The following is a 27,218-nucleotide window of genomic DNA, read 5'->3' as shown; positions in this document are numbered from 1 at the left end:
ATAAAAGTACTTTATATAAGAGATATTGCTAATGTACTGTAATTTCAGAGAATGCTTCATATTATAACTGTACTTGCTGTCTATATTTGCCTTGCTGATAATATATACAGTACTTGTGAGAAAAAGTAATTTACAGCTTTAATGCCTTAAGGTATTCCACTATTAAATATATACTTTCCCACATACACATACTTGCCACTTTTCTGTAAATTTGTGACTGTTTCAAAATTGTATATATATTATCCATGTAGAAGCCTGAATCATTTCTTTCATTTTATGATGTCCTGTTGTGTGGCTATCACATTTTATTTACCATTAATTCCCTGAAGGATATTTGGATGACTTCTATTTTTTTTGTCTGTTATGTATAATGCTGCTATGAACATTTGTGTATAAGCTTTTGTGTGGACATGTGTTATCTTGGTTTCCAAGATTTTCTTGTACTTTTTTTTTCCTTAGCCTTGGAATCAGCTATTTCTACAAAAAGCCTTGCCTTTTTTTAGTGGAGAAGCCACTATCTGAGGATTCAGAAGCCAAAATCTGAGTACTGGTTGTGCTCATTGCTATTGGAATATCACTGATTTTAGGCCCTCTCAGTGGACAGCCCTAGGGAGAATGTATAATATATTTGTACAGGGATGCATATGTACCTACTCATATATAATACGTATACATTTTTGCATATATATTTATTTCTATATCCATGTATATTGAAAACCGTAAAGTCACACCAGTACCCCCAATTCCAATCTTATAAGACCAGATTAATTCTAGTTTTCTTTCTTTCTTTCTGTATTGGTATTTCTTTTCCCTTTCTGAGGAACTACCTCCTATTATCCTTAATTTATTTACTTATTTGATGAGTCCTTGTTAAAACCAGTATCTCATCGCTGCTTAAACCCTCTCCTCTGTGCAAATAACTTTCTTACCCAACTCGTGCTCTGACACTCCACACCCACCTGCCCTTCTTCATAGATGCCCTTCCTCAACCTTCTCAGGCTGTGCTCCATGCCAGATTACCCCCACGTTACCCTCCTACCCCAGTTAGGCATCTGTATTGCACATTAGGCCCCCTGTCCATATGCTTGCTTGTGCTCTAGCTCCTGATGTTAGGCCAACCCCCACAGAAAAGCCCATCTTACCCTCCAGTGCTCCTACACCTCATCCCAGACCACTTCTCCTTGCACACACCCTATTTCCCCTGCTCTTACATCGCACCATTGGACAACTTCAACATACTCTGGCTCTGATACTGCACACCAGGCTGCCCCTCCAGGCCCTTCACACTTTTTGGCCTCTGTCATCTCAAACCAGTTCACCTTCACAAATATACACCTTCCTCACCACATTTGAGTTCCAACAGCCCTACAACAAGCCACCTCCTCCATGTGAATGGCTCCCTTATCTCACATAAGCCCTCATAGCCTGCTGTGAGCCCTCATGTCTTCCTTTCTTTCCTGGCAGAGATGCCTACCATGCACCGCGTTCTGTTGGATTCAACTGTTTAGGAAAGAAAAAGGAAGAAGAAGAGCTCCTTTGCCTTATTCTTGAATTGTTTATTGTTTTGTTTTTAGGTTTTTTTCACTTCCTTCACATTTATTTTCTTGCCTTTGAATAGTCAAAACTAAATTTCCCTAATTTCTGTTTCACAAATCTGTTTTGTATTTTTGCACTTGAGCTTTTTTCTTTTTCTTTCTCTCTTTCTTGTTTAATTTTTCTTGTTTTCTTCAAAATATTTACAATAGAGGGGCACCTGGGTAGCTCAGTCGATTGAGCGTCATGATCTCATGGTTTGTGGGTTTGAGCCCTGTGTCGGGTTCTGTGCTGACAGCTCAGAGCCTGGAGCCTGCTTCTGATTCTGTGTCTTCTTTTCTCTGCCTCTCCCCAGCCAGAACTGTCTGTCTCCCTCAAAAGTAAATAAACTTAAAAAAATTTTTAAGGGGCGCCTGGGTGGCTTAGTCGGTTAAGCGTCCGACTTTCGCTTAGGCCATGATCTCGCGGTTGTGGGTTCGAGCCCCGCGTTGGGCTCTGTGCTGACTGCCAAGCTCAGAGCCTGGAGCCTCTTTCGGTCTGTGACTCCCTCTCTCTCTGACCCTCCCCTGCTCACGCTGTCTCTCTCTCTCCTAGAAATAAATAAAACATAAAAAAAAAAAATTTTTTTTTAAATATTTACAATAGAAATTCAAATGCAAGAAAGCAATGTTGATAAAATAGGTCTACCATATGGTACGATTTAATCATTTTATTTGCTTTTATTATTTGTCAGCCATTCTTTGTGTCAATATATTGCATTTCATTTTCTTTTTCTTTTTTTTTTTTTACAAATAGTTTATTGTCAAATTCGTTTCCACATAACACCCAGTGCTCATCCCCACAAGTGCCCTCCTCCATGCCCATCCCCCCTCCCCCCTACATCCATCAGTTCTCAGTTTTTGTCAGCATTCAAGAGTCTCTCATGGTTTGCCTCTCTCCCTTTCCCCCACCGTTTCCCCCCTTCTTCTCCCCCTTGGTCCTCTGTTAAGTTCCTCCTAATCCTCCTATACATGCAAACATATGATATTTGTCCTTCTCTGCCTGACTTATTTCACTCAGCATAACACCTTCAAGGTCCATCCATGTTGCTACACATGGCCAGATTTCATTTTTTCTCATTGCCATGTAGTATTCCATGGTATAGATAAACCACATCTTCTTGATCCATGCATTTCATTTTCTAAAGGAATCAGTCAAATTGATGTTTTTTAATGTGGACAAAAGAGGCTTTCTGTCTTTTTTTTCTTATGTGTATTTATTTATGTTTTTAACTAGGTAGATTGATTGTGATTTTTATAAATAGATAAGTATTTTTTTCTCTAACCTAGTAGGAAAAGTTGTTACCCTAATGGAGGAAATTACTAAATAAATAAAGGTCACCAAATGTCTGAGGCTAAGTCATGTACCAGAGCTGTCCTGATAGGCTTCCACCTGATTCCAGGGCTACTGTAAAAATAGGCACCATTTCTGTAAGGGAAGGATCTGCCCAGGAAATCATTCTGTTCTTTGGCCTTAGAACTCCCTCTTGTGATTTGTTTCCATCATTTTTTAACATTGAATGCCTTGGCTTTTAATTAATTACATCCAATAAACATCCTTTGGGAAATTAATTTTTCCTGTTCTTCAAAATTTTACAATAGAAATTCAAATGTAAGAAAGCACCATTGATGAAATAGGTCTATCATATGGTACAACTTAATAACTATTTTATGTGCTTTTATTATTTGTGAGCCATTATGTGTGTTTGTCAGTATATCACGTTTCATTTCCTAAAACTTGGAATGAGTCAAATTGATATGTTTTTTTATGTGGACAAAAGAGACTTATGCATCACCATATTCTAAATGAATTTGTATGTCACAGCAAGGTACAAAGAGCTGGAAGAATCTATCAGTATGAAGTTTTTAGAATGATTATCTAACAACTTAAAAAAACAGGATTGGATAAATAACACTTCTTCTGTATAAACACCTTTCAGGTGTTTCTGCCCAGTTTTCCTTCATAGTCAGATGCTTTGGGAGCTGGTCCTGTTGGGGGAGCCCCTCGTGGTCATGGCACCGTCACCTTCAGAGTCGTCAGAGACTGTACTGGCACTTGTGAAGTGAGTATATTTGGTTCCTGATGGCGATAGTTGCAGCATTTTCCCATCTGTGATATGTTTGTACACTCATTGCACTGATCCAGACAACACCTCTCTTGTAAGAAGGGTGTGCTCATTATAGCCCTGTTTCATGGATGAGAAAAGTAATTCAGGCTCCAGGAGGACTGGACCCATGTTTTTGGGTTTTGTTTTTTTTTGGTTCTGTTTTTTTTTTTTGAGCAAGAAACATTCATTCACTTGCACAAAGTTGGCCCCTGCAGACTTTACATGAATGGTAAGTGTCTAGTAAAAGACCTGTAATGAGGGAATGGTAATGCCAGAATTTCAACTCATCTTCTGCCCCAAGTCCCGTGTTCTTTCGAACACGATATATCGTACTCCATTCGATATAATTATGTATTGCCATTTGTCTTTCTAGTTTCCTGAAGTGAGTTTACTGTTTACTGAAATCAGTAATCCCATGTGGGTATACTGTGTGTATTGATGTTTTATAGTTATTGAGTAGGGCCTTTAATTTTTGTGTCCTTTATTGTAAATGTTCTTACTCCACAGCTGTATTTCTCCATTAAAGTACTTCAGTGACTTCCGACCTTATTTCACTATTCATGATAGTGAATTCAAAGAATATACTACTCGTACTCAAGCCCCGTGAGTAAACAAAATAACTTTTATTGACCAAGTATTTCCTATTTAATCAAATTATGTAAAATTAAATTTTGAGCTTATTGGCATCTTGATTTTGTAACAGAAGGTTTGAGGAGCTGCTTGTTTTTTGTTTTTGCTTTTGTTTTTTTTTTCTTTGAGGAGCTGCTTGTAATACTTCTACATGTCAAGTGTCAAACTTATTTTTTTTCAATGATTTTATTTATTAGTGAAAGCTGTATTGTCATTAATAGCTATCTGACTATGAGTTCTGTTTTCTTGCTTTAGGCAAGAAGCATCAGTTATCTCTTATTGCTCTATAACTTCCTTTTCCTTCTTCCTCTTCATTGAATTGGCATGGAAACAGGGAAAATATTCCCAATATGTCAAAGAGGAAAAAATTATCTTACCCTTTCCCCTTTAGCTCCTTCTCTATTGCTTACCTTCTTTTCATAGTGAAATTTCTAGAATAACAACAACAAATCTCTGCTTACTGTCTCTGTCTCTACTTCTTGGCTTTCTGGTTGCTTCTTAGTCCACTGCAGCTTGATTTCTTTTTTATTTTTCAAGTTTATTTATTTACTTTGAGAGAGAGTGCACATGCTTGTGCAAGTTGGGGAGGGACAGAGATAGAAGGAGAAAGAAAGAATCCCGAGCAGGCTCTGTGCTGTCAGTGTGCAGCTGAATGTGGGGCTCAATCTCACAACTCTAAAATCATGACCTGAGCCCAAATTGGGAGCCGGACGCTTAACCACCTGAGCCACCAGGCACTCCACAGGTTGATTTCTCCACTTCCACTAAAGTCATTCTTGCCAAAGTCATCAGACCCTCTCACTGCCCAACCTCATGCGTACAGTATTGCCCTATTTTTCCTGCCTTCCCTTTCTTAATAACACTTAAGCTGTTGAACTTGAAAGCATTTTAATCTTTGACACCTGCCTGCCTGGTGGTGCATCTCAGTCCCCCGTGCAGCCGTCCCTGTCTCTGCCAGCACCTTAAGTGTTGGTGTTCTCAGGCACTGTGTTCTGGGATCTGATTTCACATTGATAATTCTTTCTGAGCAATCTTATCTCTACCCACAGACTCTGTTAACACCTGTTTATCGATGACTGAATTTATCTGCCTAGCCCAGATCTTTGCAAGGTGCAGACCTATATGTCCAGGGTTTTGTTGTTGTTGTTGTTTTCTTTACCACTTTACCACCTGGGCATCTTAATGGCACCGGAAACTAAACGTGCACAAACTGAATTCTTTCTGTTTGTGCTTCTTGTTTTCTTCCCTAAACCCATGGTTCTTCCTATTTTCATGAATGGTACTGTCTTTCTGAAAGCCTAAATTGTCATAAATTTATCCTTCTTAATATAAAACACCAAGTTTTACCAAATTCTGTCAATTTAACGCCATAAAATATCTCTCATAATAACATTTGTTATCTTCTTTCCAAAAGTCTATTCTCAGCCTTACTGTTTCCAATCTTTGTCATATCTGCTGTTGATTTTCCTAAACCTCTTCCACTCTTTGTAGGACACATTTCAAATTTCCCCCAGAGTGATTTTCCTACATTTTCATTCATGTGGCATCCTTCCACTTGGTTCTCTAGTAGCTTCCATTTGCCTATAAGATTTCTAAACTTCTTAGCATATTAACTTGGTACTTAATGATCTGGTGAGCATCCAGTCATCTACTTTCATTTCTAACCCATTCATCCTTCTTGCTTTGTGCTGTAGGACTACTGAGCTATTTGTAGTTCTTCAAGCACTCCCCTATTTCATTTCATTGCTTTGCATGTATTATTTGTTCTCCTACATTACCTTTACCTCCCTATCCACTTGGCAGAGAACTTCTGTGCATCTTTCATATCTTTGTGCAAATGTCATCTCTTTGGTGAAGCTGTCTTTTAATTCCCTGGTAGACATAGTTTCCCCTTTGTAGTTATTGGATGTTTGATGCCACCTTCACCGTTTTCTAATTTGTGGCATTGTATTTGGGTATGCATACCTTCTTCCTGTATACTTTTAGAAAGATCATGTCTTTCCATCTTTACTTGCCTAGGGCTACATATGGTGCCTGGCATATAGTTGTTATGTAATGCGTTGAGTGAAGGAAAAGATAATGTGTTGTTCAATCTAAAGAAATGATAAACTGTTCTTCGCTAATGGAGCATTTGTCTTTTTCTCACTTCTGTTTTGTTTTATGCAGGCCCTCAGTCATATTAGGAGTAACCAACCCTTTTTTTGCGAAAACACTCCAGCATTGGCCACACATTATTCGAATAGGAGACCTTAAACCTGCAGGTAAAGTATAAACTCATTGTTCTGTTTTTACTGTGTAATGTGGCTGAGCAGGATTATTTCTTCCCCTTCGTTTATAATCTCTTGATTCCTTTTTAATTATGTTGATGATAACCTTTTTGGAGGCAAACTGCGTAAAGGCCTTAAGAGAAGAGCATAATAACTTCCCACTAAAATTATGTGTAACCATCATGTCCTCATCATGTCCTTCTATTAAAAAATGCACATCTAGTGTTACAAACATGGAGTGAATTATAACAAAATGAAACCTTAAAAATTTGAGCTATTTTTTGTATATATATATATGTATATATATATATGTACAACATATATATATATGTACATAAACCCAATTAAACGGGGATTTCCAACACTGAATAAAACCTTGTAGAAGCTTGAATTATTTAACTTGGCACAAAATTCTCTGCTAGGTTTCAAAACAAGTATTATATAATTTCTGTGGCACCGGTATTAATTAAGGAAGTGGTCAAATGTTGTACTTTCCTTGAGGAAAAGATATTTTGCTTATAGTAACAACTTAATAAATGTATTTATTTATTTAAGGAACAGTGTTAATTTATTGGAAGGGTATAAGCTGCACTTATGTTGCCAGTGTTGAGTTGATAATAGAGAGCTGGGTCTCTTTTTTTTTTCTTCCAGGTTTATTTATTTATTTTTACTTTCTATAATTTATTTATTTTTTATAATTTAGATCCAAGTTAGTTAGTACATGGTACAACAATGATTTCAGGAGTAGATTCCTTAAGTCCCTTACCTATTTATTTATTTATTTAAAAAATTTTTTTAATGTTTTATTTATTTCTGAGAGAGAGAGACACACAGCGTGAGCAGGGGAGGGTCAGAGAGAGAGGGAGACACAGACTCGGAAACAGGCTCCAGGCTCTGAGCTGACTGTCAACACAGAGCCCGACGTGGGGCTCGAACCCATGAACAGTAAGATCATGACCTGAGCTAAAGTCGGATGCTTAACCAACTGAGCCACCCAGGCACCCCAGTCCCTTACCCATTTAGCCCATCTCCCCATACAACCCCTCCAGCAACCCTCTGTTTGTTCTCTATATTTAAGAGTCTCATGTTTTGTCCCCCTCCCTATTTTTATATTGTTTTTGCTTCCCTTCCCTATGTTCATCTGTTTTATATCTTAAAGTCCTCATATGAGTGAAGTCATATATTTGTCTTTCTCTGACTAATTTCTCTTAGCATACTATCCTCTAGTTCCATCCATGTAGTTGCAAATGTCAAGATTTCATTCTTTTTGATTGCTGAGTAATACTCCTTTTGGTATATGGAGTATTAGTTCTTTATTCATTCATCCATTGATAGACATTTGGGCTTTTTCCATATTTTGGCTATTATCAATAGCGCTGCTACAAACATTGAGGGCGCATGTGTCCCTTTGAAACAACATACCTGTATCCCTTGGATAGATACCTAGTAGTGCAGTTGCTGGGTCATAGGGTAGTTCTATTTTTAAGTTTTTGAGGAACCTCCATGGTGTTTTCCAGAGTGGCTGCACCAGTTTGCATTTCCACCAGCAGTGCAAAAGAGATCCTCTTTCTCTGCATCCTCGCCAACATCTGTTGTTTCCAGAGTTGTTAATGTTAGCCATTCTGACATGTGTGAGGTGGTCTCTCATTGTGGTTTTGATATGTATTTCCCGGATGATGAGTGATGTTGAACATTTTTTCATGTGTTGGGTGGCCATCTAGATGGCCTTCTTCTTTGGAGAAGTGTCTATTCATGTCTTGCCCGTTTCTTCACTGGATTATTTGTTTTTTGGGTGTTGAGTTTGATAAGTTCTTTATAGATTTTGGACACTAACCCTTTATATAATATATTGTTTGCAAATATCTTCTCCCATTCTGTGGGGTGCCTTTTAGTTTTGCTGATTGTTTCCTTTCCTGTGCGGAAGCTTTTTATTTTGGTGAGGACCCAGTAGTTCATTTTTGCTTTTGTTTCCCTTGCCTCCAGAGATGTGTTGAATAAGAAGTTGCTGCGGCCGAGGTCAGAGAGGTTTTTGCCTGCTTTCTCCTCAAGGATTTTGATGGCTTCCTGTCTTACATTTAGGCCTTTCATCCATTTTGAGTTTATTTTTGTGCATGGGGTGAGAAAGTGGTCCAGGCTCATTCTTCTGCATGTTGCTGTCCAGTTTTCCCAGCACCACTTGCTGAAGAGACTGTCTTTATTCCATTGGATATTCTTTCCTGCTTTGTCAAAGATTAGTTGGCCATACGTTTGTAGGTCCATTTCTGGGTTTTGTATTCTGTTTCATTGATCTGAGTGTCTGTTTTTGTGCCAGCACCATACTGTCTTGATGATTAGAGCTTTATAATACATCTTGAAGTCCAAGATTGTGATGCTTCCACCTTTGGTTTTATTTTTCAAGATGACTTTGGCTATTTGGGGTCTTTTCTGGTTCCATACAAATTTTAGGATTGTTTATTCTAGCTCTGTGAAGAATGCTGGTGTTATTTTGGTAGGGAATACATTGAATATGTAGACTGCTTTGGGTAGTATTGACATTTTAACAATATTTGTTCTTCCCATCCAGGAGCATGGAATATTTTTCCTTTTTTTTCTGTATCCTCTTCAATTTCTTTCATAAGCTTTCTATAGTTTTCAGTGTATAAATTTTTCACCGCTTTGGTTAAATTTATTCCTAGGTATTTTATTGTTTTTGGTGCAGTCATATATGAGATTGATTCCTTGATTTCTCTTCCTGTTGCTTCATTATTGGTCTATAGGAATGCAACTGATTTCTGTACATTGATTTTATATCCTGTGACTTTGCTGAATTCATGGATCAGTTTTAGCATTGTTTTGTGGAATTTTTTGGGTTTTCCATATAGACTGTCATGTCATCTGTGAAGAGTGAAAGTTTGACCTCCTCCTGGCTGATTTGGATGCCTTTTATTTCTTTGTGTTGTCTGATTGCTGAGGCTAAGACTTCCAATACTATGTTGAATTACAGTGGCAAGAGGTGGACGTCTCTGTCTTGTTCCTGACCTTAGGGGAGAGCCTGAAAATATTTTTAAATAATGTTATGATGTGTTACTTTTAAAGACTTCTTTTGGTATACACATGTGTAGTTTACAAATTTTTTTAAGTTTATTTATTTATTTTGAGAGAGACAGAGCAAGAGAGAGCAGGGAGGGCCACATAGAGGAAGGGAGAGAGAGAAAATCTCAAGCAGGCTCTATGCTAGCAGCATGGAGCCCGATGCAAGGCTAGATCCCACTAACTGTGAGAGAATGACCTGAGCGGAGATCAAGAGTCAGCAGCTTAACCCACTGAACCACCAGGTGCCCCTACACAGGTATATTTGAAATATTATTTAATAATATTATTTTATGAACGATCCCTTCAGGAATGTACATAAATCTAAATAGATATGTTAGACTCAAGCAATACCAGTTCAGATCATATTATTTACAAATATTAGACTCAGTCTTAAACCAAAATCGTTAGAAGCCTTAAGAAATAGAGGAATGAGCAAATAGCTTTACCTTGGCAGTCTGATCTTTGTGTTTTTAGTCAGAACAGCTGCTTAAGCTTCAAATTCTTTGTTTGCTGGGAGATTAAACAGTTCCTGACTCATGGCACTCTGTAAATGTCATGTAGTCACCTCCATTTCACTGGTGTCCTCTCTGATTTAATGATAATTTAGAACACAGCAGTCACCAGAATCTTAGCTTTAAGAAGATACAGTTTTTTTAATCTTAATTTAATATTGACATTTTATTTTCATGCTTTTGTTCTATTAATCTAGACTATTTGATTAATTGTAATACTGTTGTCTACTGTTAATATATTGTCTTTTTACAATGAAAAAGTCTCTTTGTTGGGGCTTTAAGTAGAGGAACTTTTGCATAAAATCATTGGTAAAGTAGCGTGAATTGTTATGCCTGTTTAACTTTTTAAGACACTCCAGACTGTTTTCCAAAGTGGCCCACCATTTTACATTAAAGAATTTTTTTTTAAGTTTATATTGTTGTTTTTAAGTTCCAGTATTAGTTTTGGGTATACAATATAGTGATTCAACACTTCCATACAACACCTGGTGCTCATCACAAGTGCACTCTTTAATCCCTATCACCTATTTCACCCATTCTCCAACCCACCTCTGCTCTGTTACCATTCAGTATATTCTCCATAGTTAAGTCAGTTTCTTGGTTTGCCTCTCTCTTTTTTCCCTGTGCTCATTTGTTTTGTTAAAGTCCACACATGAATGAAATCATATGGTATTTGTCTTTCTCTAACTGACTTATTTCGCTTAGCACAGCACTACTCTCTACGCCCAGTGTGGGACTTGAACCCACAACCCCGAGATCAAGAGTCACACTCTTCTGACTAAGCCAGTCAGGTGCCCCTCATTTTACATTCTCACCAGCAGTGTGGAGGGTTCCTATTTCTTTATACCCAGCCAGCATTTGATACTGTCTTTCTTAATATAGCCATTTAGTGGGTTTGAAATGGTGGTTTTCATTTGCTTTGCCCTAGTGAATAATTGATGTTGAGCTTCTTTTTTTTTTTTTTTTTTTAATTTTTAAATTTTATTTTGAGAGAAAGAGAGAGCACAAGTGGAGTAGGGGCAGAGAGAGAGGGAGAGAAAATTCCAAGCAGGCTCCACACCATCAGCGCAAGGCCGCACGTGGGGCTCAGTCTCATAAACTGTGATCACGATTTGAGCCAAGATCAAGAGTCGAATGCTTAACCAACTAAGCCGTCCAGGTGCTCTGAACATCTTTTCATCTACTTATTAGTTGTTCATATATCTTCTTAGATGAAATGTTGATTTAAATCTTTTGCCAATTTTTGGGGTACCTGGGTGGCTCAATCGGTTAAGTGTCCGACTTCGGCTCAGGTTATGATTTCATGGTCCATAGGTTTGAGCCCTGCGTCAGGCTCTGTGCTGACAGCTCTGAGCCTGGAGCCTGGTTTGGATTCTGTGTAACCTCTCTCTCTGCCCTCCCCCACCATGCTCTGTCTTCTCTGTCTCAAAAATAGATAAACATTTAAAATTTTTAAAATAAATATTCTGCCAATTTTTTATCAGATTACTTGTTTAGTTGTAGAGATCTTTATGTGTTTTGGACAGAATTCTGTTTCTCGATATATGATTTACAGATATTTTCTCACAGTATTTGGCTTCTTTTTTTTGTTTTCTTAATGGTGTCTTTTGAAGTGTGAAAGTGTTTTTACCCACCAGTTTTATTGAGATATAAATTGACAAACAGCACTGTGTAAGTTTAAGGTATGCAGCATAATGACTTACATATATTATCAAATGATTACCACACTAAGTTTAGTTAATATCTATCACTTCATACAGATACCAGAAAAAAAGGAAAATAATGTTTTTTTGTGATGAGAATTCTTGGAATTTATCCTCTTAACAATTTTCAAATATACTATACAGCAGTGTTGAGGAAAGTCATCATGTTATGCATTGCATCCCCAATACTTAATTTATCTTATAACTAGAAGTTTGTACCTTTTGATCATTTTCATCTATTTCTCCCACTCCTAACCTCTGATAACCACAAAAATGTGTCAATTTTGATGAAGTCTAGCCTATCAGTTTTTTCTCTCCTGGATTGGCTTTTTGATGTTGTGTCTGAGAACTCATTGCTCAACCCAAGGTCTCTAAGATTTTCTAAAAGTTTTATTATGTTAGCACCTACATTTAAGTCTATGAACCATTTTAGTTGCCTATTGTGTATGATATGGGTTAAGGATCCAAAATAATCTAAGTCTATGAACCACTTTAGTTATTTTTGTGTATGATGTGGTTTAAAGGTCCAAAATAATCTTTTTTGCATGTTGACAATTTAGTTGCTCTAGCACTATTTATTGAAGACTATCTTTTTTCTATTAAATTGCCTTGGTACCTTTGTGAAAAAGCAACACTAATACAATGTCTTTATTACTGTAGGTTTTTAAAAAGTGTTTATTTATTCATTTTGAGAGCGAGCATATGCAAGGGTACATGAGTTGGGCAGAGGGAGAAGGAGAGAGAGAATCCCAAGCAGGCTCTGCACTGTCAGCACAGAGCCCAATGCAGGACTCCCGAACTGTGAGGTTATGACTTGAGCTGAAATCAAGAGTTGGACACTTAACCAACCGAGCACTCAGTGGCCCCTACTGTAGTCTTATAGCAAGTTTTGAGATCAGGAAGTGTAAGTATTTTTTTGTTTGTTTAAAGTCTATTTATTTTGAGAGAGTTGACACTTAACCAACTGAGCCACCCAGGCGCCCCTCTAATTTTGTTCTTCTTATCCAAAGTTATTTTAGCTATTCTTGGTCTTTTGCATTTCCATATAAATTTTAGGATCACTTTGTCCATTTCTGCAGATAGCTAGGTGGGATTTTGATAGCGATTATGTTAATATGCAGTCAGTTTGGGGTTTTTTTTGTGTCTTCCAATCCAGGAACTTGGGATGTCTCTCCATTGTTTAGTCTTCTTTAATTTTTCTCAGCAATGTTTTGTAGTTTTCAATATACACGTCTAATTATGTTAGATATAGTTTTTCATAGATGTCATTCATTAGATTGACAAAGTGCCTTTCTATTCCTAGTTTCTTGAGAATGACTATCATGAATTGATGTTGAAGTTTGTTAAATGCTTTTTCTGTATCTATGGAGATTGTCATATGGTTTTTGTTCATTATTAATATGGCATCTTACTGCATTTTTTAAAATATTTTTTTAGTTTATTTTTGAGAGAGAGACAGAGACAGAACATGAGTGGAGGAGGAGCAGAGAGAGGGAGACACAGAATCCGAAGCAGGCTCCAGGGCCTGAGCTGCCTGCACAGAGCCCGACATGGGGCTCGAACTTGCAGAACCGTGAGATCATGACCTGAGCTGAAGTCAGACACTTAACCGACTGAGCCACCCAGGCGCCCTCATCTTATTGCATTTTTGATGTTAAACCAACCTTAACATTCCTTGTATAAAGCCCATTTGGTCATGGTTACATAGTCCTTTTTTATGTTGCTGTATTTGATTTGCTAAAATTTTTGTTAAGGATTTTTACATCTGGATTCATGAGGGATATCAGTCTGGAGTTTTCTCTTCTTGTGATATCTTGCCAGCTAATATAATTGCTACTCTGAGAAGCCTCTTTAGGCAAGTGAAGTTAGAATTTATTTCAATTTTTAATTTTTTTTAATGTTTATTTTTGAGAGAGAACGAGTAGGGGAGGGGCAGAGCTGGAGGGAGAGAGAGGATCCAAAGCAGGCTCTATGCTGAGAGCAGAGAGCCCAGTGCGAGGCACAAACTCACAAACCATGTGATCATGACTTGAGCCAAAGTCAGACGTTTAACCAACTGAGTCACCCCGGCACACCTGATGTTACCATTTAAAGGTAAGACAAGTACCTGGGCACCTGGGTGGCTCAGTTGGTTAAGCATCCAACGTCAGCTCAGTTCATGATCTCACAGATTGTGAGTTCGAGGCCCACGTTGGGCTCTGTGCTGACAGCTCAGAGCCTGGAACATGCTTTGGGTTCTGTCTCCCTCTCTCTCTCTGCCCCTCCCCCACTCTGTCTCTCTGTCTCTCTCTGTCTCTCTCTCTCTCAAAAATAAACATTAAAAAATTAAAAAAAGATGTTACCTTCTAAAAAAACTAAAATAAATAAAAATAAAAGTAAAACCTAGGACACCAAGGTAGGGGAGGGGACAATTCTTGAATTTATTTTTCAAAATGTGGGTGAGGGCAGGTATGGAATATTAGACTTTATTTTAAGCAGCCAACTTTAGAGAAGAGCTAGCGTATTCTTTCTGATTATTGCTGCACATGTCTTGCTTCAGGTTCTGTTTCTATCCAGGAGTAGTACTCCACATGGCTTCTGTTTTATCCTATAGGCTTTTCTCTTTCACCTCAAACTCTGTTGTGCAACACAGCAGTCCTGCTCAGGAGTTCTGTCCATCTGTGACTCAGATCTGCAGTGTGGCTTCCTGTTATCACCACCTGGTGTCAGGGAGTATGTTAAGTGCAGATCTGATCCTGTCAGCTCATATTCCCTAACCACCATCCCCCATGCCCATGCTTTCAATCTCTCAGTCACCTTAGATGTCAGACATCTTTATAGTTACACTTTGATCTGACCTTTGAATACCTCTCTAGCTTTATCTCTTGCCCTTCTTAGCATACTCTCCATTCCTACCTTGTAGCGTAGTGGATAAGAGTGATGGCTTAGGGGGTTAGACTGCTTTATTTCATATCCTGGTTCAAGCGTGTTATCTGTGTGTCCTTGGACAACTTGTTCCTCTAGAGCTAACAACGTGTCTAAATGGGACATTGACTAATGAGGGTGGATAATGTGTTGGTGCCTACCAAGTTTCTTTTATCCATGCCTTACTTTTTTCATCTGTGAAATGGGCATGATAAAATATACTTCTTTATGAAGATTAAAAGCGATCACCCGTGCAATATTCTGAGACCAGGACTGGCACAGATAAGGATTGAATAAATGGTGGCTACTACTATTCTTAACATATGTGTAACTCTGTAGGCAACATACTCTTTATGCTTCTGGTCTCTACCTGAAAAGGTCTTTTTCCCCTGGATAACTTTTTATTTCTCTTTTTATTTATTTTTTATATTTTAACATTTATTTTTGAGAGACAGAGCATGAGTGGGGGAGGGGCAGAGAGAGAGGGAGACAGAATCTGAAGCAGGCTCCAGGCTCTGAGCTGTTAGCACAGAGTCCAATGCCGGGCTTGAACTCATGGACCACGAGATCATGACCCGAGCCGAAGTAGGATGCTTAACCGACTGAGCCACCCAAGTGCCCCTCTTATAAGACTGCTTACATATCACCTGCTTTAGGAAACCTAGATAATTTTTTCGCTTCTCTTTGGCCAAGACACTCTTTTGTGTTTCCATAGTATCTTGTTCATAATTTTATCCAAGCATATATCCTTTTGTATTGTCATGTATGTTGATTTGTCTTACTTTGCCATTAGATTGTGAATATTTGATGCCATGAAGTATTTGTTTTATTTTTTATTTCCAGCATCTTCCATTTACTGATATTTACTGAATCAATGAAAAAAATTAGCCTGTATCCATGACATTGATTTCTATAACAAGGGTCTATTTAAAGTTCTTACTAGGGCAATTAATAAAATTAGAATATCACCTTTTTTATACTGCAGCTTTTCTGTAAGATTGAAATTGTTTCAAAGTAGAGAGTTTACAGAAATACCTGTTTTATCATAGTACATCATCTTAAAAATCTTGAATGATGCAAGATTACCCGTGAAAATCCTCTTTGTTCCTAGAATTCCAACCCCAGAGGTAACTGTGGATAGCAGTTTGATGTACAACAATTTAAACAAAACAACAACAGTTTAAACAAAAATATGTTGTCAATTTAGAGCCTTGAATTAGATCATCTCTAAGTTGTCTTTCAGTTTTTAGGTCCTCTGACTCATAAGCCAAGAGGAGGAGGACAGAGAAAGGAAAGGAAAAAGTCGGATAAGATAAGTTTAGTGTGCTGATGACACTTGTTAAGTGCTTATCTTGAGGCAGTTTTCTGCTGATGAGAGGATTATTTACATTGTAGCTTCTCCTGACCCCAAGACCAGAACCACAGCATTTGCTGTGCAAGCTGTCACAGCAGTCCTGCTCAGGAGTCATGTCCACCTGTGCCTCAGACCTGTGGTTGTGACATACGCTGTCACCACCTGGTGGCAGTGTAAGTTTCTACAGTGCAAAAACAGAATTTTGGGAGGTGTCCAAAAAAAAAAAACTTTTCAATAATATATCTGCATACTAACTTAGGAGTTCCTTGCAATTCCATTTACTCTTCAAGGGTATTTTATTAATATTTGCCACATTTACTTTCAATTTCATGTAGTTGGAACAAAGATTTTAAATTACAAGTTGAGTGACAAAAGGAAAATTTTTGAGTTAATGATACATATTAGTGAAAGATCAAATACCCATTTTATATAATTTATACACATTGTTTCTGTAATACTATGATAATCCCACATTCCCTTTATCCAGTTTTAAAGTACCAGGAATAAACTCTTCAATATTATTTGATGTTAAGAATACTTCATGGGATGCCTGGGTAGCTCATTCACTTGGGTGAGCATCTGACTCTTGATTTTGGCTGAGGTCATGATTCTGGGGTCATGAGATCAAGCCCTGTATTGGGCTCTGTGCTGAGGTTGGAGCCTGCTTAAGATTCTCTGTTTCTTTCCCTCTGCCCCTCTCCCCTGCTCATTCACTTTCTTAAAAATAAATAAAAAAGGGGTGCCTGGGTGGCTCACTCAGTTAAGTGTCCCACTTCGGCTCAGGTCATGATCTCGTGGTTCGTGGGTTTGAGCTCCGCGTCAGGCTCTGTGCTGACAGCTAGCTCGGAGCCTGGAGCCTGCTTCAGATTCTGTGTCTCACTCTCTCTCTGACCCTCCTCTGCTCATGTGGTCTCTCTCTCTCAGAAATAAATAAAAAACATTAAAAAAATTAATTAATTAAAAAAACAAACTCTAAAGAATACTTTAGCTACAAGATCCCTAAGTAATAAACAGTCAGGAGGTTATTAATCTTATAAAATTCCAGTTTTATAATATGTAAAACTTGAACAGTTATAAGAATCTTTATGATGTTTCCTTCAGGTGAAATTCCTAAGCAGGTTAAAGTGAAAAAATTGAAGAACCTAAAGACTCTGGATTCTAAACCTGGTATTAATTTTTATTTTTTTTAAATTATTTTAAAATATATACTTAAATGAATACATGAGTCTCACTGTTCATCTTATTTTTTTTCCTTTACTTCTTAGGAGTTTATACTTCTTATAAGCCATATCTAAATAGGGATGAAGAGATCATAAAACAATTACAGAAGGTAATTACTTGCTCATATTGTTAATTTAAATTTCCTCATTCAGGTATGCAATATCCAGTTAGGCAGTATGTGCGTTAGGTATAATGATGTGAAGTGAGGTCTTTCATTTGAACCAAAGCTTTATAAAAATCAATAGACTAAAGCAGCAACAATTATGAGCTTGAAATGTGGGACTGTAGTTACCAAATAGTGCCAGTCTTTCTAGAAGCTTGGGAGTTACAGTAAAAAATTTATGGACTCTTCTTTCATGAGGTAGTTTAGCACCTAACGGGATAATTACCATTTTTTGGGAAATGTAAATAATACTAATACAGCAAGTTTGAAATAAAGACCATTCATTGTAAACTGATACTTTTAAGTACAGGATGAACATGTGATATTTTACTCTAAGGATTTTTTTTTCTTAGGATATTGCACAATGAACTTCAGGTTAAATTACTTCAAGGTGAAGTTCTAGGGGTTTTTTTCTAAATCAAGTAAAAATACATATTTACGTATCAGTTGAACTTCTATAATTATCCACTGTTTTATATTCCCTTAGACTAGAATGTAGGTTCTCATTGCTTTTTCTTTCAAGGGCGTACAACAGAAACGTCCTTCTGAGGCTCAAAGTGTTATTCTCCGACGCTATTTTTTGGAACTGACACAAAGCTTCATCATTCCATTAGTAAGTTAACATATATATTCGTTTAATTTAATGACTAGTTGAAGGATATATGCATGTTTTTCTCATTCACAAAAACCTTAAGTTGTTTTGCTTGCTCATGTGTTTGGTGATTAAAAATAGAGCGCTTTACAGGAGACCTGGACTCTGTTCTATTAACGTTGTGACTTTTGCAAGTCACTTCCTTTTTCTGACACTCATTTTCTTTATCTGTAAAAGTGACTAATTCCACTTTTCCTAAATATCTTTCAGAGTTGTTGTGAATCTTAAATGAGATCATTGCAAGATGTTATATAATTATTGTATTTTGCACCTTAAAGGAAAGTTAACCTGGAGCTTCTTTCTCTGATACTGTTTTTTTGAGCACAGTTTGGTATGATCTCCATGAGCCTGGTAGCTGCATGATGACAGGGGCCTTGTCTGTCTTGTTCATTATCTTTCCTCGGTCTGGCATCTGATAGCACTCAATATTTATGGAATAAATGGCTAGATGATATGGGTATTCTTTGAAATTCAGTGGAATAACATATTAAAATACTAAAAGATGCCTCCAGTATCTAACAGTACCATAATGTGGGTCCAGTCTGAATACTGCATCACAGAGAGATTCCATGCAGTTACTAACGAATATTTTATGGGAGCAACCTGGAGATCTTTGCTCTTACATTTTGAGATGAAATATTCTTTCTTGTTAATTAATTTTGATGCATTTAAATCTGTTTGTCTCAGTAAATTAACTTTACTGTAGTCTTTAAGGGCATGGGCTGAAGTCAGTAGACCCGAATTCAGGTTCAGGCTGTGTGACTTTGAGCACGTTATCCAGCCTTTCAGTAACTGCCACATGGGATGGTTGCCAGGATTACAAGAGATCATGCATGTAAAATGTTGAGTACATTTTTCTGGCACATACTCACCCAGTAAGGTTAATGATTATGCAGACCCTTGGATTATCTAAGATTTAGTTAAATTTTTATTGAAAGTCTGACTTGCCATTTGAATCTAAATTTTGCTCTGTCTGTTGTGGGGAGTGATGGCATTGCTGCTGTCCATTGAAAGAGCATATGATGAAAAACTTAGAAACCTGTTTGTCTTAAGTGGGTCTGTTTAAATGTTTTGGAAGACTCTCCAGGTAAGAATGCCTTACTTTGACTAATTTTTTTCTTGGTTTTAGGAAAGATATGTGGCAAGCTTGATGCCTTTGCAGAAAAGTATCTCTCCATGGAAGGTATACCTTATTTAGTTAAATTCCTATTTGAGTTCTCTAACTGTAATTAACTTCTGTGAATATATCTATTTCTAATTTTTAAATCAGTATGTCCTAATTTCTAGAGTCCACCTCAATTAAGACAATTCCTTCCAGAAGAATTTATGAAAACACTTGAGAAAACAGGACCTCAGCTCACCTCTAGAATAAAAGGCGATTGGATTAGACTTTACCGGTTGGTCTTTTTTTTTCACCTATCTGTAGAGCTTTATTTAAAAACAAAACAGGGGTGCCTGGGTGGCTCAGATGGTTAAGCATCCGACTTCGGCTCAGGTTATGATCTCACGGTTTGTGGGTTCAAGCCCCGTGTCAGGCTCTGTGCTGACAGCTCAGAGCCTGGAGCCTGTTTCAGATTCTGTATCTCCCTCTCTCTCTGACCCTCCCCTGCTCATGCTGTCTCTCTCTCTCAGAAATAAATAAAACAAAAAAAATTTATAAATAAATAAATAAAAACAAAACAAAGGGGCACCTGGTGGCTCAGTCGGTTAAGCATCTGACTCTTGATTTCAGCTCAGGCCATGATCTCATGGTTTGTGAGATCGAGCCCTGCATCGGACTCTGTGCTGATAACACAGAGCCTACTTGGAATTCTCTCAATCCCTCGCTCTCTGCCCCTCCTCGGCTTGCATGCACTTCCTCTCTCTCAAAATAAATACACATTAAAAAAATAAAAACAAAACAAAAAACTGGACTTAAATTTTTTAAAAAAATTTCATTGTTTCACATGGTTCTCTAAGCTGTAATTAGGAAAGATATTGAGGAGAGCAAATAAGTCATAATCGAGCTATGCATTTTTAAAATTTATTTTTATAGGCATTTTCTAAAATCTCCAAATTTTGATGGTTGGTTCAAGACCCGGCGGAAGGAAATGACCCAGAAATTGGAGGCACTCCATTTAGAAGTTCTTTGTGAAGAGGTTAGAAGACACTATGTTGTGTGATGATTAACAATTATTGAAAATAAAGATAACATTATCCTTAGAAGCCGGGAGATGATACTCATATCCACTAGTTTGTAAATAGTAATAACTAACTTTTCTAGATCGTGTGCTATATGCCAAGGACTGTATAGGTATTTTATGTGGATAACGTCTTTTAATCCACACAATAACTAATTGAAGTGGGTGTGTTATGATCTGCATTATGAGATACCCCCCAAGGATTTAAAGTTCAGTGACTTGCTTCAGATCATATCAGTGCTAAGTAGTGGAGTCAGCAGTGAGCTAGAGCCCACAGGCACTGAGCCAGGGAGCTATGTACCTCTCTTCCCAGCTTTGCATTTGGTGATCTCAGGTTGGTAGCTTGAAACTGGCTACCGTGGGAGCATGACACCACTCTGGTACATGCTACAAACCGGAGACGTTTCCTGGAGAAGTGATGGTTAAATATTTACTAGCATATCACTGGATAGAATCAAGATTCAGATTTGAGCACCTTATACAGTTATTGTTAACAATTTTTTTCCTGTATTTTGACGGTTTATAATCTATAATTTGTTACCAGACTATTTTAAATTAAGCTACTCACTACTTAGTAGGGATGTAAATTAGTAGTGAGTAAATACTCAATACTTAGTAGGGATGGGGGTTACTATTATACTTTGAGTTGCAGTTTTTTCTTTATTCATCTAAAAGGGCTATCTCAGATAGGAGTTTATTATATTTTGTTTTATTTCCAAGTATTAGACAGTTGTTCTAGCTAATGTCAAAAATGATCTAATTAATGTTAGAATATTATGTACAGAATTATTCTTGTACTGTGATGCTGTGTCTGATCTACATGCTCTGTTCTCCTTGTTCTTCCTGTCCTTCCGTCAGTAGCCTTGCCTGTTACAATAGAGCAGTTTGAAAAGTGTTTTGAGTATTTGCTGATTTGGGATTTATTTATTCTTCTAGGACTTACTTCTCTGGACCCAGAAACACACAGAGGTAGAAACAGTTGACCTTGTATTGAAGCTAAAAAATAAGCTGGTATGTAGCCAAAACAGCAAAGATCCATGACAATATTTTCCTCACAGTTGAGGTGATAGTTCATAACATGTTGCTGAAGTAGCTTTTTAAAGGAGAGGACTTAAGATTGGTCAGTAGATCTGACTGAAAATACTTGGTCACTCAAAGAGATCATAATGGTGCCATATTATTTTAAAAGTATTTATAAAGGGTCTGTTGAGCTCTACAAAAAACATTGTCGGGGCACCTGGGTGGCTCATTTGGTTAAGCGTCCATCCTACTCTTGATTTCCACTCAGGTCATAATCTCACAATTCGTGAGATCAAGCCCCACATTGGCCTCTGTGCTGACAACACAGAGCCTGCTTGGGAGTCTCTCTCTGTCTCTTTCTCTCTGTCTCTGTCTCTTTCTCTCTCAAAATAAATTTTAAAAAAAATTGTCACTTATATATATATATTTTTAAATATTTTTATTTATTTCTAGGAGAGAGAGAGAGACAGTGTGAGCAGGGGAGGGTCAGAGAGAGAGGGAGTCACAGACCGAAACAGGCTCCAGGCTCTGAGCTGGCAGTCAGCACAGGGCCTGACGCGGGGCTCGAATCCACGAACCGCGAGATCATGACCCAAGCGAAAGTCGGACGCTTAACTGACTAAGCCACCCAGGCGCCCCAATTGTCACTTATATTTAATACCATATGGTACTTACAGGTATTATCTATTAATTTACACAGAAGTCTTTTATTGAGCCTGCAATATATTGTTTAAATGGCATGTTCTTTGCTTTTTTTACAGTTTCTGTAAATTCTGGTGTAAGTTTGAATCTTCCAAATCATTAGTTCATTAAAACTGTTCATTTAGAGAATATAATGTCCTAATACAGACTCAGAGAATAATTTAAATGCTTCCAAATGTTCCTTATGTAGTTGCAGGCCGATCGAGAACATTTACCTGTGAAACCTGACACTATGGAAAAGTTACGGACACACATAGATGCAATTATCTTAGCGTTGCCAGAGGACCTACAAGGCATATTGCTCAAAACGGGCATGACATGATATTTGCCAGGATTTTCCAGCCGCAAAGGATTGTACACCATGAAGCATACTGACATTTCAACCCGACGCACAAAGAAGATGTCTCAGCATGGAAAACAGCCGTGAATGCTAGCTACAGGGTGGAAAGACTATACTGACTAAACAGACCTTTTTAGTGCATTATTTTTAAAAATGGGTATCTGTGGTGGTTCCACTTTAATACTGAAACACCGAAAGACATTTTTTATATTTTTAATCATGTTCTAAAGTGCTCTTATGAGAGACCTGTGGGGCCATCAGTATAAGTGATTCCAAACTGCAGTGCTGGCATTGCAGATATTTTTTTAAATTGGTGCTGCTTTGCCCAATCATGTTAAAACTCAGGGGGATATAAAAATAACATTCACACTGGCTCTCTTCTTAAGAAGAAGGAAAAGACTGAACTGTCCGACTTGGTTAGAAGTGATTAATGCTTTTGTAGTGCCTTCTGTTGTCCTACATGTTTCACAAGCCCAGCTGCTAGTCTTAAAGCTTTTTCTTGATTATGATACATAATTTTATAAGGCATTCTTCTGAGTAATCATTGCTTAAAGATGCATTTCTTGCCTCCCATCATGTTTATTAGTAGTGCCCTGGTGGGTGATTTTTTTCCAATGGTCATGTAGGTTTCATTTCAGTACATTCTATACCATTTCACATTTAATCTTATCACTTTCTCCAAAGGCATGAAAACATCTAGTATTAATTATGGAAGAGTTTATTTCCTCTTGCCATTTACTGGTTGGACCTGTTTAAGTTAATTAGCTTGGATGTTTTTCAGAGACATTCTAATTGTAAAATTCATAATCGGCTCTATTTCTTAAACTGAACTATTCTTATTTCAAAGGCATTCATAAACCTTTTGAGTCATTTGAGTGATTATAAGATTAATTTTCAGCATTATTTGTTTAGTGGGGGTTTTCCCCCCAAATTCATATTTCTCAGAACACTTTCCCTACTGTTGTTAGACATGGGGAATTTTGCCTAACTCGCTGTTAGAGCTAGTTTGTTGTTGTTGTTTTGTTTTTGTTTTGTTTAAACTGTACTACCTTGCCAAAAATAGAAGACTGTGGTTTGGTAGAGTAAGAAGATTGTTTGGTTTGTGTTTGAATAGGAGTGTCCTCCAGAAGCCACTATTTAAAATAGCCACACATGACATAGCACATATGTAAATAGCTGTGTCTTGAATTACCCTCTAAGTAACCAAATTTAGTTTTTATGTGAATGTAATAGAAATGACGTCAGAGGCTATCTCTTGTTTTCTGTTACTGCAACTCTTAAGGGCACTTCTGACCCAGAAAGCCTCCTTGTGTTTGTAACTGTGGTCTTTTACCCAAATGTGCCCTTTTCTCATGGATACAGTCTCTTGAAGCATACCTCAAAGTCATAGAAAGAATATGGCATTTGAAAGAAATCATTTGCCTTGGATCATATGAGTTATTTTGTGAAACAGCATTGTCTTTATGGAAAAGGGGCAACTACTTTTATATGCTAAAAGTATTTCATATCTTTCTGGGAAACCTTATTTAGGTATAAATGGTCATCTTATTAGTTTTCAAAAAGGGGTATTTTAATAATCTTACAATTTATATACAGTTTGTGACCAGAATTTGAAAGTCATTAGTGTCGTATCAAGGATCTTTTAAATTATACCACTACAGGATGTATCATTTCAAGTTTATTTTGCACAGCCAATGAGTAGCAAAGGATGCCAAGTAGCATAATAACAGTATCTTCATATTTAACTAAAACCTAACACATGTTGAAAACCATATCATACTTACCTGGTTTATCTATTAATTTCAAATTATGGATTTGTAAAAATAACTTACAATTGCATTGGGAACCTAAGAAAGACTGACTAGTAACAATTTTTTGTGTGATTTTCAGTATTGTCCTTTTTTTTTTTTTTTTTTTGAGGCGACATTGTTAAGATCTAAAACCTGCCGTTTAATGTTTATCTCCACCAGCATCAGAAGGAATCACTGCTTTCAGGGTGTTAATGTAATGCCTAGTGCCTTCTGTTTTCAGTGAAAAAGAGGTTTTATGAAGGCATTTATGGTCATTACTGAAAAATGAATTAAAGGCCTTGGATTTTAAAGCATTTGGATATCTTGTGTTATTTCTGAGTAAGGTTGGAATGCTTGAAAAAACACATAATAAATAAAACTTGTGCATTATGGGATTTCTTTTACTTCCTAACTTATTTTTAAAAATTCAAATGAAAGCCTTATGTTTACTATGAGCAAGTCCATTGTAATAGATAACTAAGTGATGTCATATCCTTCTTGGTAGCATATTGATTTCATGAAATGTTCTGATGAAAAATTTTAGCTTACTAATCTACATAGTTATTGTTAGATTCTCCCTTATTTACTACTTTTTTTTAACCTTTTTTTTAATCTCAAATTATTTCCTTATCTCTATTTTTTAAAGTATATGATACTATTCTTTGGATTTTAATTTATTTGTTAATAATAAAATATATTGGATGTTATTCCTTTTGAAGTCACTAGATAATATCCTTGAACGTGCACTATAAAATATTTCAGTTCATTTAAAAGGGATTTCATTAAAATATGCTCTTTTGTTTTCATTTGCTCATAACTTAATTCATTTGTTTGTGTATGACTGAATTTTACTGACTTCCTCCTTTTAGCATAACTTGGGGAAAAAATTACTAACTTCCCAATATTAGTCTTCTAAAAAACAGTTCAAGAAGACAAAAAATGTGTCTAATTATGGATAAATATCTAAAAACAAAATATGTTAACTCATATTAATAACTAAATTATCATTAACAATTCAATATCTTCCCATGTATCCAAGATATAATGTATATATGCCATCTACAACTTGGCTGAATTATGGTATTTATTATTAGGCCAGTAGAAATTAGCACTTGTTAATAAAGTAGAGCTCCTAGATTTTTTTCAGTTACACTTTCCAGTTTGTTTGAAATAGTTAAAGCATGCCAGGAGAATTCTGCTATATCCTATTCTCCAGGTTTACTTCTGCACTTTTGAATTCTAGCCTTTCTCTGTTACCCATTACTTGAATGCTGTGCCTTTCCTCAAATTAAGATTATTGTTTTCTAATAATCATAGTTCTCATTCCATTTTACTGGTGTCACCATTAGGCTTTGGTTCTTCTGTTTTTGTTTTTTGTCTTTTGGGTTTGTTGTTGTTGTTGTTGTTGTTGTTTGCCTCCCCATTCTCTTTGTCATCATAATATCATTTCTGTTTAGCCAGTAGAAAGCTAAACTTCATAGATCATTTTTTTTCCTGTTCCTCATGTTTTTCCATACTAACCAGTATGAATATATTGTAGCATAAATTACTTCTAGAATGGTTGAGGTACTTTAGAAAAATAGTTAACTTTACATTCCAGAGTTGTCAAACTTACCATTAAGTGAATAGATTTTTAGACTTGAGTAGGAAGCCATTGAAATGATTGCTTTTGATCAAATGAAATGCATAAATATTTTTATAGCCAGAGGCTGTGGTGATAGAACCCAGCAATTTGTGTTTCTAAAAACCAGCTTTATTGAAGTATAATTGACATATAATAAACTGAAGACTAAAATTTAAAGTGTACGATTTGATGTTTTGACATTTGAATACACCCATAAAACCATCGCCACAGTCAAGATAGGAACATACCCATCACCCTCCAAAATTCGTCCATGCTCCTTCACACTCTTTCCTGCCCCTCTTCCCAAACCACTGATCTGTGTTCTGTCACTGTATATTGGTTTGTATTTTTAGAGTTTGATATAAATGGAATTACACTTCTTTTTTTGATCTGATTTTTTTTTCTTAACATCTTATTAATATAGTATTTGTCTTAACATCTGGCAAGCTCTGAGCCAACCACTCGCCCCTGCCTGCCTCGTGGTATAGAGGAAAAGGAATATATAGAGCAGATGAGACATGGGAGAAAGAACTAAGTGGTGGAAGGGACTCCTTAATATGGTGAAGAGGTTGGAAAAGGCTACCATCAGGCAAAAGAGTCCCATGACCTCTGAGAGGGCAAAGCCTAGAATGACGTATGAGAAGAGCTGTTGTTTCAAAGAAAAGTTCCTGACATACCCAGTGATAAGGCTTCCGAACACAGTCCCAATCCCAGCCCCAGGGCCAGCCATCTGGTGGTGGCAGCCACAGCCCCAGTGAATTTAGCTGCTGTGTCAATGTCCCTTGAAACGGCACTGATTTAGAAGTTATGACTAGGGATAAGTGAGGCTGTCCAGTTCCTGAGGGTCTCATTGGCAGTCTGTTTGTTTTAGCACTGCTGCAAAAAGTGGTCAATTCTGCAACTGAGTGGTGTTCCTGACTAGTGAAGGGGTGAAGACAAATTTGGTACGCGTGTACATTTTCAGGTAGGAAGGAGCTGTGGCAGGAGAGCTGCTCCCTGTGCAGAGAAGAATCTAACTTCTTTCACTCGGCATAGTTGTTCTGAGATATGTTCATGTTACATGTATCAATAGTTCATTCCTTTTATTGCTGAGGAGTATTCTATAACAAAAATGTCTTATCTACTTACCTGTTGATGGACATTTGGGTCATTTCTAGTTTCTGGCTATTACAAATAAAGCTGCTATAAACATTCATGTACAAGCATTTGTATAGACATATACTTTCCTTTTGGGTAAATACCTAGGAATTGTATGATGAGGTGAATGTTTAACTTTTTAAGAAACTCAGACTTTTCTGAAGCGGTTGTACAAATGTTTCCACCAGCTGTGTATGATTTCCATTCTCTGCTCATCCTAGCCAGCACTTAGTATGGTCAGCCTTTTTAGTTTTAGTCATTCTAATTG

General features: G+C 37.0%; 1 protein-coding gene and 1 pseudogene across 4 annotated transcripts in view; one reads left to right on the top strand and one right to left on the bottom strand.

Annotated features, from left to right (window-relative positions):
- The window catches only part of DENND6A (DENN domain containing 6A), a 58,801-nt gene extending 34,298 nt beyond the window's left edge, over window positions 1-24,503 (top strand). For 3 of the 4 annotated variants that reach the window (XM_039242454.1, XM_039242453.1, XM_039242452.1), the window contains 11 exons: window positions 3,512-3,634; window positions 4,187-4,282; window positions 6,476-6,570; window positions 17,223-17,288; window positions 17,387-17,451; window positions 18,029-18,118; window positions 19,287-19,340; window positions 19,445-19,554; window positions 20,193-20,295; window positions 21,274-21,348; window positions 22,250-24,503. In XM_039242454.1, the coding sequence (XP_039098385.1) occupies window positions 3,512-3,634; window positions 4,187-4,282; window positions 6,476-6,570; window positions 17,223-17,288; window positions 17,387-17,451; window positions 18,029-18,118; window positions 19,287-19,340; window positions 19,445-19,554; window positions 20,193-20,295; window positions 21,274-21,348; window positions 22,250-22,381 (1,009 nt within the window). In that variant the 3' untranslated portion in view covers window positions 22,382-24,503. The remainder of the gene's footprint in view (window positions 1-3,511; window positions 3,635-4,186; window positions 4,283-6,475; window positions 6,571-17,222; window positions 17,289-17,386; window positions 17,452-18,028; window positions 18,119-19,286; window positions 19,341-19,444; window positions 19,555-20,192; window positions 20,296-21,273; window positions 21,349-22,249) is intronic. The other variant, XM_039242455.1, reaches the window with a different exon arrangement.
- Window positions 24,504-26,228: 1,725 nt separating this feature from the next.
- LOC120238628 lies at window positions 26,229-26,795 on the bottom strand (annotated as a pseudogene).
- Window positions 26,796-27,218: the final 423 nt, after the last annotated feature.

This window comes from Hyaena hyaena, unplaced genomic scaffold (genome assembly GCF_003009895.1).
Source record: "Hyaena hyaena isolate Hyena2069 unplaced genomic scaffold, ASM300989v1 scaffold_212, whole genome shotgun sequence".
NCBI classification, from domain to species: domain Eukaryota; kingdom Metazoa; phylum Chordata; class Mammalia; order Carnivora; family Hyaenidae; genus Hyaena; species Hyaena hyaena.
Note: the sequence above shows the minus strand (reverse complement) of the source record. Positions and strands in the feature narration are given on the sequence as shown.